Source organism: Cryptotermes secundus, unplaced genomic scaffold, assembly GCF_002891405.2.
Source record: "Cryptotermes secundus unplaced genomic scaffold, Csec_1.0 scaffold1452, whole genome shotgun sequence".
Taxonomy (NCBI): domain Eukaryota; kingdom Metazoa; phylum Arthropoda; class Insecta; order Blattodea; family Kalotermitidae; genus Cryptotermes; species Cryptotermes secundus.
The window spans coordinates 59,820-75,330 of NW_019724770.1; the positions used below are offsets into that span (position 1 = coordinate 59,820).

At 36.9% G+C, this 15,511-nt stretch overlaps 1 protein-coding gene across 1 annotated transcript in view; it reads right to left on the reverse strand.

Moving 5' to 3' along the window:
- LOC111863042 overlaps nucleotides 1–15,511 on the reverse strand; it is a gene marked incomplete at its 5' end in the record, with an annotated part of 254,203 nt that overhangs the window by 29,899 nt on the left and 208,793 nt on the right. Inside the window, 3 exon segments of the mRNA XM_023848988.2 lie at nucleotides 3,142–3,267; nucleotides 6,063–6,349; nucleotides 13,759–13,893. Of these exon segments, the coding sequence (XP_023704756.2) occupies nucleotides 3,142–3,267; nucleotides 6,063–6,349; nucleotides 13,759–13,893 (548 nt within the window).

The following is a 15,511-nucleotide window of genomic DNA, read 5'->3' on the forward strand; positions in this document are numbered from 1 at the left end:
CAGATATAAAGTAGACGATTATTTGTATAGTTTTAGTTAGTTAATAGGACTTGTCAAGGTTAATTTTAGATACTATTTATAAGAACCAAGATCACCCCTTGTGTTCCATTCATAATATTCATTTAAAGAATAAAATGAACCAGCAAGAAGAAAGTTTTTTAGAGCCTGTTTGAATTTAGTAATATCATTTAATAGATTCCTGATGCCTTGTGGTAGATTATTGAATACACTAATCCCCAAATAATATACACCCTTCTGCACTTTAGCTAATTTATTAATTGGAAAATGCAAGTCAAACCTTGTCTGGTGTTAATGCTGTGTATAGCAGAATTAAATTTAAATATATCTAAATTCTTAACAACAAAAATTGATACAGAAAATATATATTGAGAATATAAGGGCAGAATATTTAACTGCCTGAACAATGGGCAGCAACAGTCCTTATTCATTCATTCATAATAATTCTCACTATTCGTTTTTGGATTTTAAAAATTAAATTACTGTGAGTCGAATTGCCCCAAAATATTATTCCATATGATATAATGGAATATACATATGCAAAATAAATCATCCTTCTCCTGAGTCATAACTGCAGATAGGGTTCTAATAGAATAACTAGCCGCATTCAGCTTAGTTACCAAATGATTTATTTGATCTTTCCATGATAAGGTATTATCTATGATTAGTCCTAGGAATTCTGTATTACAAGTATTTTTAATTTGAACATCTTTATAGTTTACATTTATGTTTGATCTAGTATTTATTTTTGATGAAAATTGCACATAGTTAGTTTTGTTAAAATTGAATGATAGCGAATTATTCATAAACCATGTGCCCATTTTGTCCAGTATCATTTTCAATACCATTACATGCTCCACAGAATCAGAATTGGAACACAGTACGCTGTATCATCAGCATACAAAATTGCTTTTTATTTATTAAGTAAGGAAGTCATTAATATATATGAAATAAAGAACAAGGGGCCAATTATTGAACCCTGTGGCACACCTTGTTTAACTTTCTGCCAATCAGAAATACCCATATAACTGTCTAGTGATGCTTTGCTAACTGCATAGATTCAACAACCATGTTATGTAGGCCCCTTCCCACATGGTATCAAACATTCTCAGGATGCTACCTCCAGACACTGAGAGCAGCAAAAAATATATTTAATAAGCAATCACAAACAACCAACAATAGATGATGTTCCAGCTTGGGGGTTGGGTCAGGTGATAACAACTACAGATCTCAAAAAAATAACATGTTACCAAATGATACAGAGGGACTTTTAATTTACACGTATATAGATTCTCTGGGATGACATAAGCAATGGAAAATGGATATGATATTTGGAGCTTGGAATGCTAGGAATCTCTATGGATCAGGTTTGTTGAAAACATTAGCAAAAGAATTAGCAAAGCATAATTATAAAGTCCAGACATGGGCAAAAGTGAGCCAACATTCATTTTCTATGGAAATGGGAATGCTAATCATTGCTTAGAACCAGACCTTCTGTTCATAAGAACAACATGTCATCAATTAAGAGCACACACTTTTTCAGCAATAGGAAGGACGATATTATTTATCTGAATTCACATACCAAAATGAAGCAAATAGTATACCACAAAGGACAAATTTTATGGAAAACTATAAACTATATTTAATCAATTAGCTGGGTACTATATGAAATCATGTTCATAATATTTTAATGGAAATAAAGGGAGAAACAACATATGGAAGCTGACAATTGAGAATGAGAGTTTAAATGAAACTAGAATGTTAATGATGTCAGAGCAGGAAATTTTTCCCCATCAAAAAGTCTCATGAACAAAAGTAAAATATTCCCAAATTGCAACATTCATCTCTTGATGGGAACATACATACATACATATTTATTTCGTTCCAGAGATCTACAATTGGCAGTGCTGCCTTGAGATATAGAACATGTCAATAAAAAGTACATTTAAAATGATAAATTGTTAAAAATTAAATATCCAAGACATTTAAAAAGGCCACATATAATTGTAGTACATTAACAGTTGTAGAACACAAACAAGTAACACATCAAACCAAATCACAGACACGACACCGAAACAAACAACGTCAAAAATCAGGTGCCATTCACAACAATTATAAACAAAAACAGACAGATAATATTATATTCTAGATGTGACAAATAATAGGCGCAATCTTTATCTATAGGAAGCACAATCATTCCTTGATTTCCATTCATAATACTCATGTAAGGAATAAAAAGAGCCCACCTGCAAAAATTTTTTTAGGGAATATTTGAATTTCTTAATGTCCTCTGACAAGCTTTTAATTCTACATGGCAAGTTGTTAAATATCCTAATCCCACTATAAAACACTCCCTTTTGCACTTTAGTCAGTTTACAGGTTGGATAATGTAAATCTAAACCCCGTCTAGTGTGCATGCCATGAATATCTGAATTTGTTACAAACTTGTCCATATTCTTAACCACAAAAACAGATATTGAGAAAATATATTGTGAATAGAATGGAAGAATGTTTAATGCTTTGAAAATTGGTCGACAAGAGTCCCTGTTACCCGCTCTCATTATTATTCTAACTATTCTTTTTTGAATTATGAAAATTTGGTCACTATTAGTTGAATTACCCCAGAATATTATACCATATGACATGATAGAATGGGCATAGGCATAATAAGTCATCAACAGGCTTTCTAGGGACATAACTGAAGTTAGGATTAGGGAAGACACTCAATCACTGAACAGGTTAGGTTATAAGTAATGCTCTACACTCATATTCAGTAGCTGCTCGGTTCAAATTTCAGCTATCCTGACTGTGGATTTTACAGTTTTCCTCAGCCACTCCAGGTAATTGTTGCAACAGTACTTTGATTATTGATCAAAAAGAGGAAATAGATTATTTGCAATCCAGCCATCTGGGACATCTGTAAGACTACACATACAATTTACTTAATTTTGACCCCTCTGTTCAGTTTTACTTTGGCCCCCCTCAATATTTTCCAAAAGCCATATCACTTGAAATGGGATGTAACGTAATGCAGTCATGCAACTTTTTTGTAGCTGTCCATAAATATGGCATCACAAAATTCTTTGCATAACAGCTGTTTCAAGTTTATACTTTCTTTCTCACCTGAATGACCGAAATAATGCAACAAAGTCCACAAAATCAAGCTGAGTCTCATGTGTAATGGAACCAGCTCGAAAATGCCGCATCTGCCACACCTGCTCAGGTCCACCAATCATCTTTCCTTTCTCCCTGTAGAAACAGTAAATATACTTTTATAGTAAAAATCTTATTTTACCTTCAAAATTTTAAACAGTTTATGATATGCTTTGAAAGCAATTTGAAAATCTTCTCAGTCAACAAATTTCCTATGTGATGTTTACAATGGCATTACGGTCTGTGTGAACTCGGGCTTTCCTGTATAACTTGGCACTGTACTTTCATGCAACCAACAGTAATATGGAGCAGAATATCTGTCCGTGAAGTCAGCATAATTAATATTTCTCTCCTTTTTCATGTTTCGATAACTTTACGGTATATTGTTAACTGAGGATTTGTGTAACCATGAGTGTAGTTGAGAAGGTCAGGAAATGGGAGATAATATTAAAAAGGATCTAAGAAGTAAAATGGTCCAGGTTCATGTCCAATGGCAGACTTTGTATTAGATGTGCTGCATTTTTCAGATTCTGTTAACAGACAGTTAATCAAATTATTCTACCCCTTTGTGGAAATGTAAAAATGGTTTTCTTCCTTCCTTTGCTTTCTTCTTTATATTTTCATTTCCCTTCTTTACATCTGTTCTTCATTGAATTCATCCATCTCTCCTTCTTTTGTAAATATTCTATCAGTTACTTGTTAGCTCAGTTTTTCTAATATCATAACACAATGAATTCTGACATTCACAGTACAGAAAACAGTCAGTCACTGTTCACAGATGACCTTCTCCTGTACATGCTTCCCACAGCCAGTTCTGTTCAGCACCGCCTCCCAGAAGACTGATGCATTTGTTTCACATGGCTACTATACTGAAGTCATGCCTTGCAGTAATGGGCAAAGGGAGGGAAGAGCAGTGCAGTAATTAGATAATTAACCGAGTCTGGCAGCCTACACAGACTTATGAGCCAGCTGCTGTTCTGTTACATTTTAATAAAGCAGTATCAGCCAGTTGTCTTGGTTTGTAAAACAAGGATAATAAATACAGCAGCAGATGTCTGCTTGCCTACTATTCCCAAGTGAGTTGGTGCAGCAGTAGAGCATGGGATTCATATTCAAGAGGTACCCAGCATGACTGCAGGCCAAGAACCTGCCTTCTTGACTGATATTTTACTTATCTTTTCTTAAAGAAGTTATGATACCAATGACTACTTCAATGTCACAGTTTATTCATAATCATCCAATGACTTCCTACTTAATGCTACAAGCCATCATGAATTCATACACAGTAAACACTAGATTATACAAACAACTGGCAAAAATGGATAGTCCAAATTTGCTGTATTTAACTTTGAAAATCATTTACTTCTTGCTTGATTTGAGGTCCTCACAGCAGAAACTATGAAATTTTCTGGGTTGTAAGACTGAGACAGCCCAATTCTCCAGAGGAACACATTGCTGTATTGCAGCATGGTGTCAAGCAGGCAGCATGATAAGCTAAGCTTCTGGTAGCTTCTTGCTTGATTTATTCTGCAACCCTGAAGAGGGAGGCAATATTGACTTCCAAAATATCACGCTCTCTCAAAAATTCAACCTTCGAGACCATACTCTTCACCTAACTACTACTTACTGATCTTGCTATTGGTCATTAAATAGTGAGACAAATGTCTTTCCAATAGGAGAGAATAACCCTTGTTCAGTGGTAGAGCTGCATGCAAACCAATAAACAATACAACAAGTTGCGGAGATGTACAGCCAACTGCAAATCGTTGTACAGCATATTTGCTGCATTACTGAAGCAAATGCAATTATGACAGGATGTTACTGTCAGTACCAGCATCTGATGGGCTCTAAAGGTTCATTGGTTAATGTCCAAACTGAATAATCGGCTGATTCTACAGGGTTAATATTTCCATATAATGTCTATATTATGGTAAGACGCAAATACATCTATAAGTACATCTAATTTATTCCTCCTGTCAATTAGATGCCATTAAAATCCTTACATGTTTCGGTCATACAAGACCATCTTTCAGGCGCGTACCTTATTAAAGAAAAATTTTAAAATTTGTATGTATATAAATAAAGGATTACACATAAATATATGACTCATAAATTTCTTGTAAAATGTTAAAACTAAAATTGTGCTAGAATTCATAGATATAAGCCAGAGACCTTGCAATTCACTTGATTATGGTGTGTTGTGCCATACTGCATGTTGTTGTCTCAGACTCATTCAGCATCTCCACAATGAAACTGCAAAGCATCAACTTTTTGATGCCTAAACAGTGAGTGTGAGACAGCTACTTGCAACATAGCACAAAAAACCCATAATCAACTAAATTACAATAAGTATGGCTTGTATTCATTCATTCATTCATTCATTTATTTATTTCATTTCTGTTAATCCAGGCTGGTACAACCATTGGATATAGAGGAAGTCAAAGAACATGCAGTCATAAAAAGATTTTGTCAAAATTAAATATAAGATTAACAAGCAAATATAAATATTACAAGGTAACGATTTAAAAAATTATAAATATAGATAATATTTTGAATTAATAAACAGATAAAACAATTCATGTATCTATGCATTTTAATACAATATTAGTTTAAACTTCTTGCAAGAAATCCATGAGTTGGATATTTAATCCTTTGCTTTTATATAGATGAAATGTACATGTTCCCTTTAATGTGTTACACCCCTTGGAGTTGGTCTGGCATGACTGAAATATGTGAGGGTTTTAACAGAATATAATCAACACAAGACAATAAAGTAATATACTCAGGCCCATGGATAATCAAGAGTATACTCTAGCATAATAAAATAACTGAATAAACTAGGAAATAGTTGATATTTAAAGACATCTTAGGACAAAAAGAACAGAAATTACCTCTGCAGTCCATAAGTACTGTGGTGGGTTGGACTGCAGGAAGAAAGCTTGTCAAGGTTGTCACTCGAGCCTTGTGGACTTGCACTGCTAGCCAGCAGGCCTTGTCTGATTTCCATATCACTAGAAATGGAGCGTGAACGAGGAGTTGTAATGAGGGTGTTGGAACCTGGCCCAGAACCAGGACTTGGTCCACCAGATGATCCGGTAGGTCGCCTCAGGTATCCTGAGCCCATGCTGATACCAACCCCTATCTCAGTTCCAGTGTCATGTTGTTTCACACCAAGATCCTGCAAGATAACAGTTCTGGTCTAACTCACATTTAGTGAGGCCTAGGGTCCACAAAGCTTTCAATACAATGGGTTTTAAGGGCTCTGTTTCCCACAAATAAGACAGCTACAGAATAAAGATGACTACTGACCTCCATCGAGTGTAAAAGTGCTGAGTGATTTACCTCTCTACTGAATTGTGGCTTAGGCGCTGGAGCAACTTCTCTTTACATGTACAAAACTGAAGCACTGATTGCTTTTCATGGAAAGTGCTCTGCTTAACGCAATTAACCTTAACTAATGGGGGAGGGGGGGGGGGGGTTTGTTTAAGACTCTTTGAGAAAAGGGCATCATATAAATCTGCATCAGAGAAAGTTTATACCTTATGGATTAAATGGGGATACATACACTTAAATGTGGTTGCAAAGAGGTCTCCCATTAACACATATATGCTTTAACTTATAAGTAGGACCAGAATCTATTACTTATGCTGCAACCTAGAGACACTTTGAATGTTATAAAAGTTAACATCTTGATAAGTCCTTGGGGCACAGGTTGCAGCAATGATGTGATGTCATGGAGTGGAAATATTACCTTGACATAAGGATAATTGGATTACAGTGTTTCAGGATCATGGCTGGGGACGAACTGTTCATTTCAAATTTCCTGCATTCGACAAATAATTATTTGCATTTTATTTTCAAGTATAAATAAGTGAACCCGTATTGGAAAAGAGTTTACTGTACTTCCTTAAATTCATTAGAATCTCATTCTCAGTAACAAAATACTATAAAAATTAAAAGAATGCCATAACATCAAGCAGATGAAAGAATAATGTGGCATGTAGACCCATTGATAGGCAATAAGCAACTATATGTAACAGTCGCTGCTAGGTAACAGCTCCACCAACAGACATGAACTCAACAATTCCATGGCAACAACTGCACTGCAACAGAGGAGCAGTATTTTCTATGCGGTCCATGCAGATATGTTATAAGCAGGACAAGTGAGAAGCTACAGTGAGCTTGCGAGTTAGCTAGAGGACTACTGGGACTCAGCTGTTGTGAGCTCTTGCTGTTAAAAGCTGGAAGCTGAGGCTGGGGAGAATTCAGGAACCCAGAGGAAGGGGAACGTCTGCTGTTAAGAACCACTACCAAGCAACGGCTAGTGGAGACTGTAACAGACTGAGAACACTAGTCTTTGTATGACAGTGATTTATAAAGTGTAGTCACAAGTTTCACGTTAAATAGAGTTCAATAAATCCAATTACTGAACCAAATGCTGTCTATAATCAATCCATACATGTGACAATATAGATGGATTTCTTCTCTAACTTTGCATGCTGGTTGTTCGTGAATTCTTTAAGTTAAATTAGTTCCCTCAGAAGTGACTCTTACACTTAAATCTATGCAAGCCCTAAATAATATACAATGTGTCACGACCCATATGTCAATAAAATAAAATACTTTACAGCTTTTGTCAGTAAGTGTCTAGCTCAAACTAATTCATCTTCAAACATAGCACCTCACCAGGTTTCTTAACTGTTCAGTAGATTTCAGCATGGAAATCATCATTGGCAATTTTCAACTTCTCACCAGGCATTGGCAAACATTTCATTGGTAACATTCTCTACAGCTCTAACATTATTTCATGCAATTCATTCATAGACTGCATTTCTCTTGATAAATGAAGTCTTCTACAACCCCCAAAATGGAAAAAAACATACAAAACTAAGATCAGGAGAAAAAAGGGGATAAGTTATTTGCTTCCCCCTTCCTATCCAATGGCTACAAAGCTTTCTGTCCGTAAAGACATCAGTATGAAAAAGAAATGAAGTAGTGTGCCCTATGACAAGGAGAAACTGTTCCTGAAAGAATATGACACAAAGCTAGAAAATGTTCACCAGTCCCCATACTTACTTACTTACTTATGGAGCTGAGCCCTTCTTGAGAAGCTGCAAATTGTTCAGCTAATCAAGAATTTCCCAGCATTTTATGGAACCCAATGGTTCATTACCATTTTCACAAGAGCCGCCCACTGGTCCCTATCCTAAGCCAGATCAATCCACCCCATGCCATCTCATCCTATCTATCAAAGATCCATTTCAATATTGTCCACCCACCTATGCCTTGGTCTTCCCTGTGGTCTCTTTCCTTCTGGCTTTCCCACCAATATCCTATACGCATTCCTCATCTCCCCCATTCATGCTACATGACCTGCCCACCTCATCCTCCTTGACATGATCATTCTAATTATACTTGGAGAAGAGTACAAGTTATGAAGCTCCTCATTATTCAGTTTCCTCCAACCTCCTATCACTTCATCTCTCTTCGGTCCAAATATTCTCCTCAACACCCTGTTCTCAAACACCCTTAGTCTATGTTCCTCCATTAATGTCAAGAGACCAAGTTTCACTCCCATACAGAACCACTGGCAAAATTATATGTAGCTTTGCATATTCTAATTTTTATGTTTTTGTACAGCAGATGAGAAGACAAAAGGTTCTGCACCGAATGGTAGCAAGCATTAGCCGAGTTCAATCTCTTCTTAATTTCCTTCTCAGTCAGGTTTTGATTTGTTATCATCTTTCCCAAGTGTCTGAACTGTGCCACATTTTCAAAACATCTGTTTTCTATCGTTATGTCATGATTTTGCCCTGTATTTTGGTGATGAGACAGTAACATATACTTACTTTTCTCTGTGTTTACTTCTAGACCAACCTCTTCACTTGTGTCAATTAAAGTTTGTGTGTTTTTCTTTATGGTATCTATATTATCACCCAGTAGATTCACTTCATTGGAATAGACCAACCTCCATCCTGTCTGACCTCCTGTACCCCCGCTAAATCTAACTTATATTTTAAGATTTCTTCTGCCACTGCCCCGAGTGAACCTGCCCTATACTAACTTCTGATGTTCCAGGTACCGAGTCTCATGTCTGTTTTCTTTAGCCTGGGTCGTTTATCCAAGGCATCCGTCCAGGTCCGAGGCTTCTTGAGAATTTTCGTAACAAGTTTATTTTTTATGGTGAGGAGTTGTTAGCCCCATACCCAAACCCCAAGCTGGAGGACCACCAATTTTCGGCTGTCCACAACTGCTTATTCAATATATTCACATCTTTCATCCACGCCTGGAGGGTGTCTCCTCCATCCGCAACCTGAGAACGCACCATGCCGTGGTGACAAGGGACCCACCTAACATGGCACCAGTCCCCATACAATCTTTAAAAGGACAGAACTAATAATGCACTTCCTCATCATAGCATGTTACAGGATCCACTCATGTTCAATAACTTCATGAAGGTTATCAATCCCCCATATGTATTGACTTGGCCTGTTGACTGTTACACACATATGAAACATTACTTCACAAAAGAAACTAATTTTGTTGAGGTAGGTCTCAATGAGAGAAAGCACTTATAAGGCAAACGTCTTTCTCAAACCCTGATCTGTATCTGTTATTCCTAACAAACTGAAACCTGTAAACATGAACTTTAGTCTCTTGTGCAAAACCTCGAACATAGTCAAGCCAGGTCTGGTGAAGAGACTTGCAAAGGTATCTCTGAAAATGTTCACTGTGCAACTAACATTTTCCTGGGATATCATGCAGCACGGAGGCCCATTCTGTTGGAACAAGCTCCATATCCTTCTCAGATGCCTGTCCCAGTGCACCACAGATTAATAAATTGGTGCTACTTGGTTCAGTTACACCTGAACAAATATACATTGAACATAGGCATATGATTTAAACTCTACCAACCACAGAAAGCAATCCACTTAATGTTTCACCGGACACATTTTCTCTTCAACTGAAGCATAATAAGATGGGACAGAGATACAAAATTCCTTGGAATACATGCAGACAGTACACTCTTGGAAAATACATATTGAACAAATTATGCCTAAACTAAATGCAGCTTGCTATGCGATGAGATCAATTAAGCCTTTTATGTCACAGGAAACACTGAAGATGGTTTACCATGCCTACTTTCATTCTATTATGAACTATGGATTAATATTTTGGGGGAACTCTTCACATAGTGTAATAATTTTTAAAATACAAAAGAATATAATTAGAATCATTACAGGATGTAGAAGTAGAGATTCATGTAGAGAATTATTTAAGAAATTAAAAATTCTACCTCTTCAATCGCAATACATATTATCGCTTCTCTTATTTGTTGTTTACAACAAAGATAAATTCAAATTAAATTCTGATGTCTATAACATGAATACTAGACAAAAATATAACTTCCACCTACCCTCATCAACTTTATCAGTATATCAAAAAGGAGTCTACTTTACTGGCATAAAAGTGTTCAACAATCTGCCACAAAGTATTAAAAACTTGGGCAATGATACTAAAAAGTTTAAATCAGAGTTAAAGAATTATCTGCATGCTCATTCCTTCTACTCTTTAGATGAATACTTCAATGTAAATAGAGAATGATGTAAAATTAAGTTATATTAATTTTTAAGCTAAAATTACCTGTACTTATGTATGTAAGCTTTTGACTTGTTCTGTATCCAAAGGTACTAACCTGCTTAGGATTTATAGAATGTAAATAAATTCAATTCAATTCAATTCAATTCTGTACAGGTGCATTCAAGGTTACTTCACCAAGCAGAGAAATAACTTGGAGAGTTAAAACAGTGTATGGAAATGTACATAGTTTAATGTTGGCTTTCATTTCAGATTTATAACACTTTACTTTATTGACACTTGGAGCCACAAGACCCAAATTTCATTATTATTTCCAGCCTTCATTTAACACCTTTTCATTACAGACTGTATTTAATGACATGCAATTAAACAAGTACAACAAAAGTCATGACTGTGTGAATTCTAGTGCATATTTCTACCATAAAAAAACAACAGAAGAAGGAGAAAAGAAAACAGATACTTTCATGCATTTATGTAACTTCTATATCAAATAATGAATTTCCCCTGAAAACATATGGATCCCTGACATCTTCTGAAATGTTTAATAAAAACAGACAATAAATGATATATCAATCTATTTCTGATTACCTTCATCAATAATGAGCATGTTGATTATCAAGTACAAAATTGTAATACAAGAATCCATTACAGGACAGATAAGAGATTAAGTCCATACATACATGAAATTATTGGGGATCATCAGTGTGGATTTTGATGTAACAGATGAACTACTGATCAGATCTTTTGCATTCGTCAGATACTGGAGAAACAATGGGAGTTCAATGAGACAGTGCATCAGCTATTCGTAGACTTCAAGAAAGCCTATGATTCAGTTAGGAGGGAATTATTGTACAATATTCTAATAGAGTTTGGGATACCCATGAAACTAGTTAGGTTGATTAAAATGTGTTTAAATGAAACGTATAGTAAAGTCCGTGTAGGTAAATATTTGTCTGATAAATTTGCTATCCAGAATGGTCTAAAACAAGGGGATGTTTTATCACCACTGCTTTTCAACTTTGCTTTAGAATATGCCATTAGGAAGGTCCAGGAAAACCAGGTGGGAATGAAATTAAATGGGACACATCGGCTGTTGGTCTGTGTCGATCATGTGAATCTGCTCAATGATAATAGAGATACTGTAAAGAATAACACACAGATTTTAATTGATGCAAGTAAGGAGGCTGGTCTAGAAGAAAACACAGAGAAAACTAAGTACATGTTGTTGTCTCATCACCAAAATGCAGGGCAAAATCATGACATAAAGATAGGAAACAGATGTTTCGAAAATGTGGCACAGTTTGGGAACAACAATAACAAATCAAAACCTGATTCAGGAGGAAATGAAGAGGAGATTGAACTTGGGTAATGCTTGCTACCATTCAGTCCAGAACCTTTTGTCTTCCCATCTTCTGTCCAAAAACATAAAAATTAAAAAATACAGAACTATAATTTTGCCTGCGGTTTCATATGGGTGTGAAACTTGGTCTCTGACATTAATGGAGGAACATGGACTGAGGGTGTTTGAGAACATGTTGTTGAGGAGAATATTTGGACCGAAGAGAGATGAAGTGACAGGAGGTTGGAGGAAACTGCATAATGAGGAGCTTCATAACTTGTACTCTTCTCCAAGTATAATTAGAATGATCAATCAAGGATGATGAGGTGGGCAGGGCATGTAGCACGAATGGGGGAGTCGAGAAATGCATATAGGATATTGGTGGGAAAGCCAGAAGGAAAGAGACCACAGGGAAGACCAAGGCTTGGGTGATTGCTCAATATTAATATGCATCTTAGAGACATAGGGTGGGATGGTATGGATTGGATTTATCTGACTCAGGATAGGGCCTGCCGGAGGCCTCTTGTGAACACAGTAATGAACGTTCAGGTTCCATAAAATGCTGGGAAGTTCCTGAGTGGGAGCACAATTGGCAGCTTCTCAAGAAGGGCTCAGCTCCATGAGTAGTAGTAGTAGCAGCAGTAGTAGTATGAAGTAGTAGTAGTAGTAGTAGTAGTAGTAGTAGTAGTAGTAGCAGCAGCAGCAGTAGTAGTACTACTACTTGTGCCAATAATAATAATAGATATGTGATTAGGAACAAAGAAGCAGAATTATATCTAACAAAACTGGTAAAAATCTATGAAGGAACAAAACTTTGAACAAAAAAAGAACAACTGGATAACATGTGTAATTATTTAAGAGCGCCATTCTACGATTCCTTCATTTTCCAGTCATAATTAATATCTAAACCGCTTAATAACAACTTCAAGACTGGCCAGATAACCATTTAAATTGTATTTAATTTCATTTTTATGTTAAGGTTTATGATGAAACTATAATTTTATCTTTTGTTTCGAATGGCCGTGAAACACGGGCCACTCATTCTAAAGGATATAGACAGACTGAGAGGGTGTTCTGAGAAGACTATGTGGATGTAAGAGGAAGGAAGTAATGTAAGCATGAAGGAAACTGTATAATGAGGAGCATCATAGACTGCCCCCTTCACCAGATTTTATTTTAATGATCAAATGGAGGAGGTTAAATGGACTGGACATGTACACACATGGGAGAGACCAGAAACTGATATAACATTTTAGTCAGAAAATGTGAACCAAAGAGAAGACTTAGGAGACAGCCACAGAAGGGCGAAATTTAAGTCTGTGTTCAAAGGTAAAGGGTGTAAGCATGTATACTGACTTCCTCTGATTCACATTAGTGTTCAGTGGCAGATTCTTGTGAACATGGCATTAAACCAAATGGCTTCCATTATAGGCAGAGAAGTTCTTGTTCTTGATCTGATGAGAAGCTTTTGCTTTCACAGAATTAGAATTACGGGAGAAATGTAATCATGTTGTGTAAGTTGCCTTAACTTCTGAAGAAGAAATGAGACAGAACCAAAAGGAAATGTAGTGAGATACATAAAAATTAATGTTAAATTATTCTAATATACTGTCACTGGATTTCTGTGTTTCTTAAACTGTGCCATTTACCTTTAGAGTCTGTATGTTGCCAATAGATTTCTTTTTCTTGAACTTTGTAGAGGCTCCACGACGTAAGGTCCCATTATCTGGAGGGGACATTCCTCCAACATTACCAGTCACAGCCCAATCCCGTCCACCAAATACCTGCCATGATCGACAACAGAGCATATTACAGAGTATAATTAACTTTAAACATAAATCCCTCTTCAGTTTGACCTGCTGAAGCTCAGTCACATGTGACTGGCTACAGTCTGCACAGACATGATTCCTGCCAAGCCACTGGGATTCTCTTCATCAACTCACATCCCATGCAAATCCTATCCAACTGGAATCTGAGTTCTCTTTTGCTGAAGATAATGCAGTAATAACAGGAAGCTGACCATTCATATTCATTCTAGAACAAAATTCTATACAGCGTGGGGTTTTACATTCCCGTTGGGCCATCATGGCCTGATGGTATGGTACTGGGCAAAACTTCCATAAGAAAATACCAGGATACTGTACATGTACACAGCGCTGAGGCACAAATTTATGTATGGTATGTGCAAGTCCAGCGCCCAATTCAATTTTAATATAAGACTTTACAGAAAAAGACTTGCATGTACACTTTATGTTTGCAAGAATATTTTGTATTTTCTCGGCAGAATTATTTAAGAGGGAACTTTATTGTTTATTTTTTCATGCACTTAGAAATGATGTTATTGAACCAGCCTTTATTGACAACACTACTTCACAGAAGCTAATTTAGACCTCAGCCTGCGCACAGTGCGCACGGTGCACACACTACTTCACAGAAGCTAATTCAGACCTCAGCCTGCGCACAGTGCACACAGTGCACACACTACTTCACAGAAGCTAATTTAGACCTCAGCCTGCGCACAGTGCACACAGTGCACACACTACTTCTATTCTAATATGTAAAAGGTTTCTGTCTCCTGCGTCCTACCATGGACCTAACAGATATTACCCCAAAATATTATGACATGCTAAATGCATTGTAATTATATATGTATCCTTCTTTCCTTCTCCTATGAGCAAGATATTATAGATGAGAAGTGCCCTTCCACCTAAACCACCTGCAGCAGTGCAACCAAGCGTTTATCTCTGTCAGGCTGTATAGACCTCTCGATAAGCAGTGAATGTGTAAACATCAGCACTTCTTAGACAACATCCGCAACACACATATGGCCAACAGTACAGGAACACGGACAGACCGTTGCTGTGCAACGCACGCGCTGTGACATCTCATAACAGTATGTGGCCCTCACGTGACATATTTCCTCTGTGTCTGTTAGCTTGCGCATGTGCAGTGATGTCATACAGCAAGAATGAATTGGGGTCACGTGACATGTGTTACCTGTTGGTTGACGGTGGTCCCTCGGCTACATAAGCAAATGTCATAATTCAGTTGGGAGCAGTTACAAGAGAGAAACAGTAGCACCAGAATCTCGAGAAGAGATCGAGTTGAACTAGAAGTGACGGTGAGTGTGAGTGTGTGTGTGACAAGAGAAACAGTAGCAGTGGAAGCAAGCGAATGGAGCGAAGTGAAACCGGGAGTACAGAAGAAGAGTACAGGATGTCGGCCTGTGAGGATTTAAAGTGCGATTGGAAGACTTTATGTGTTTTTGTGTCGAGATCCATTGCTAAGAGATGACTAGTGATGACGAAAGCAGTCTTCTGGGATTTGGCACCGTGTACCACATACACACAGCGCCAAATCCAAGAAGACTGCTTTCTTCATAGTCACCGCCGTGAAAGCCTC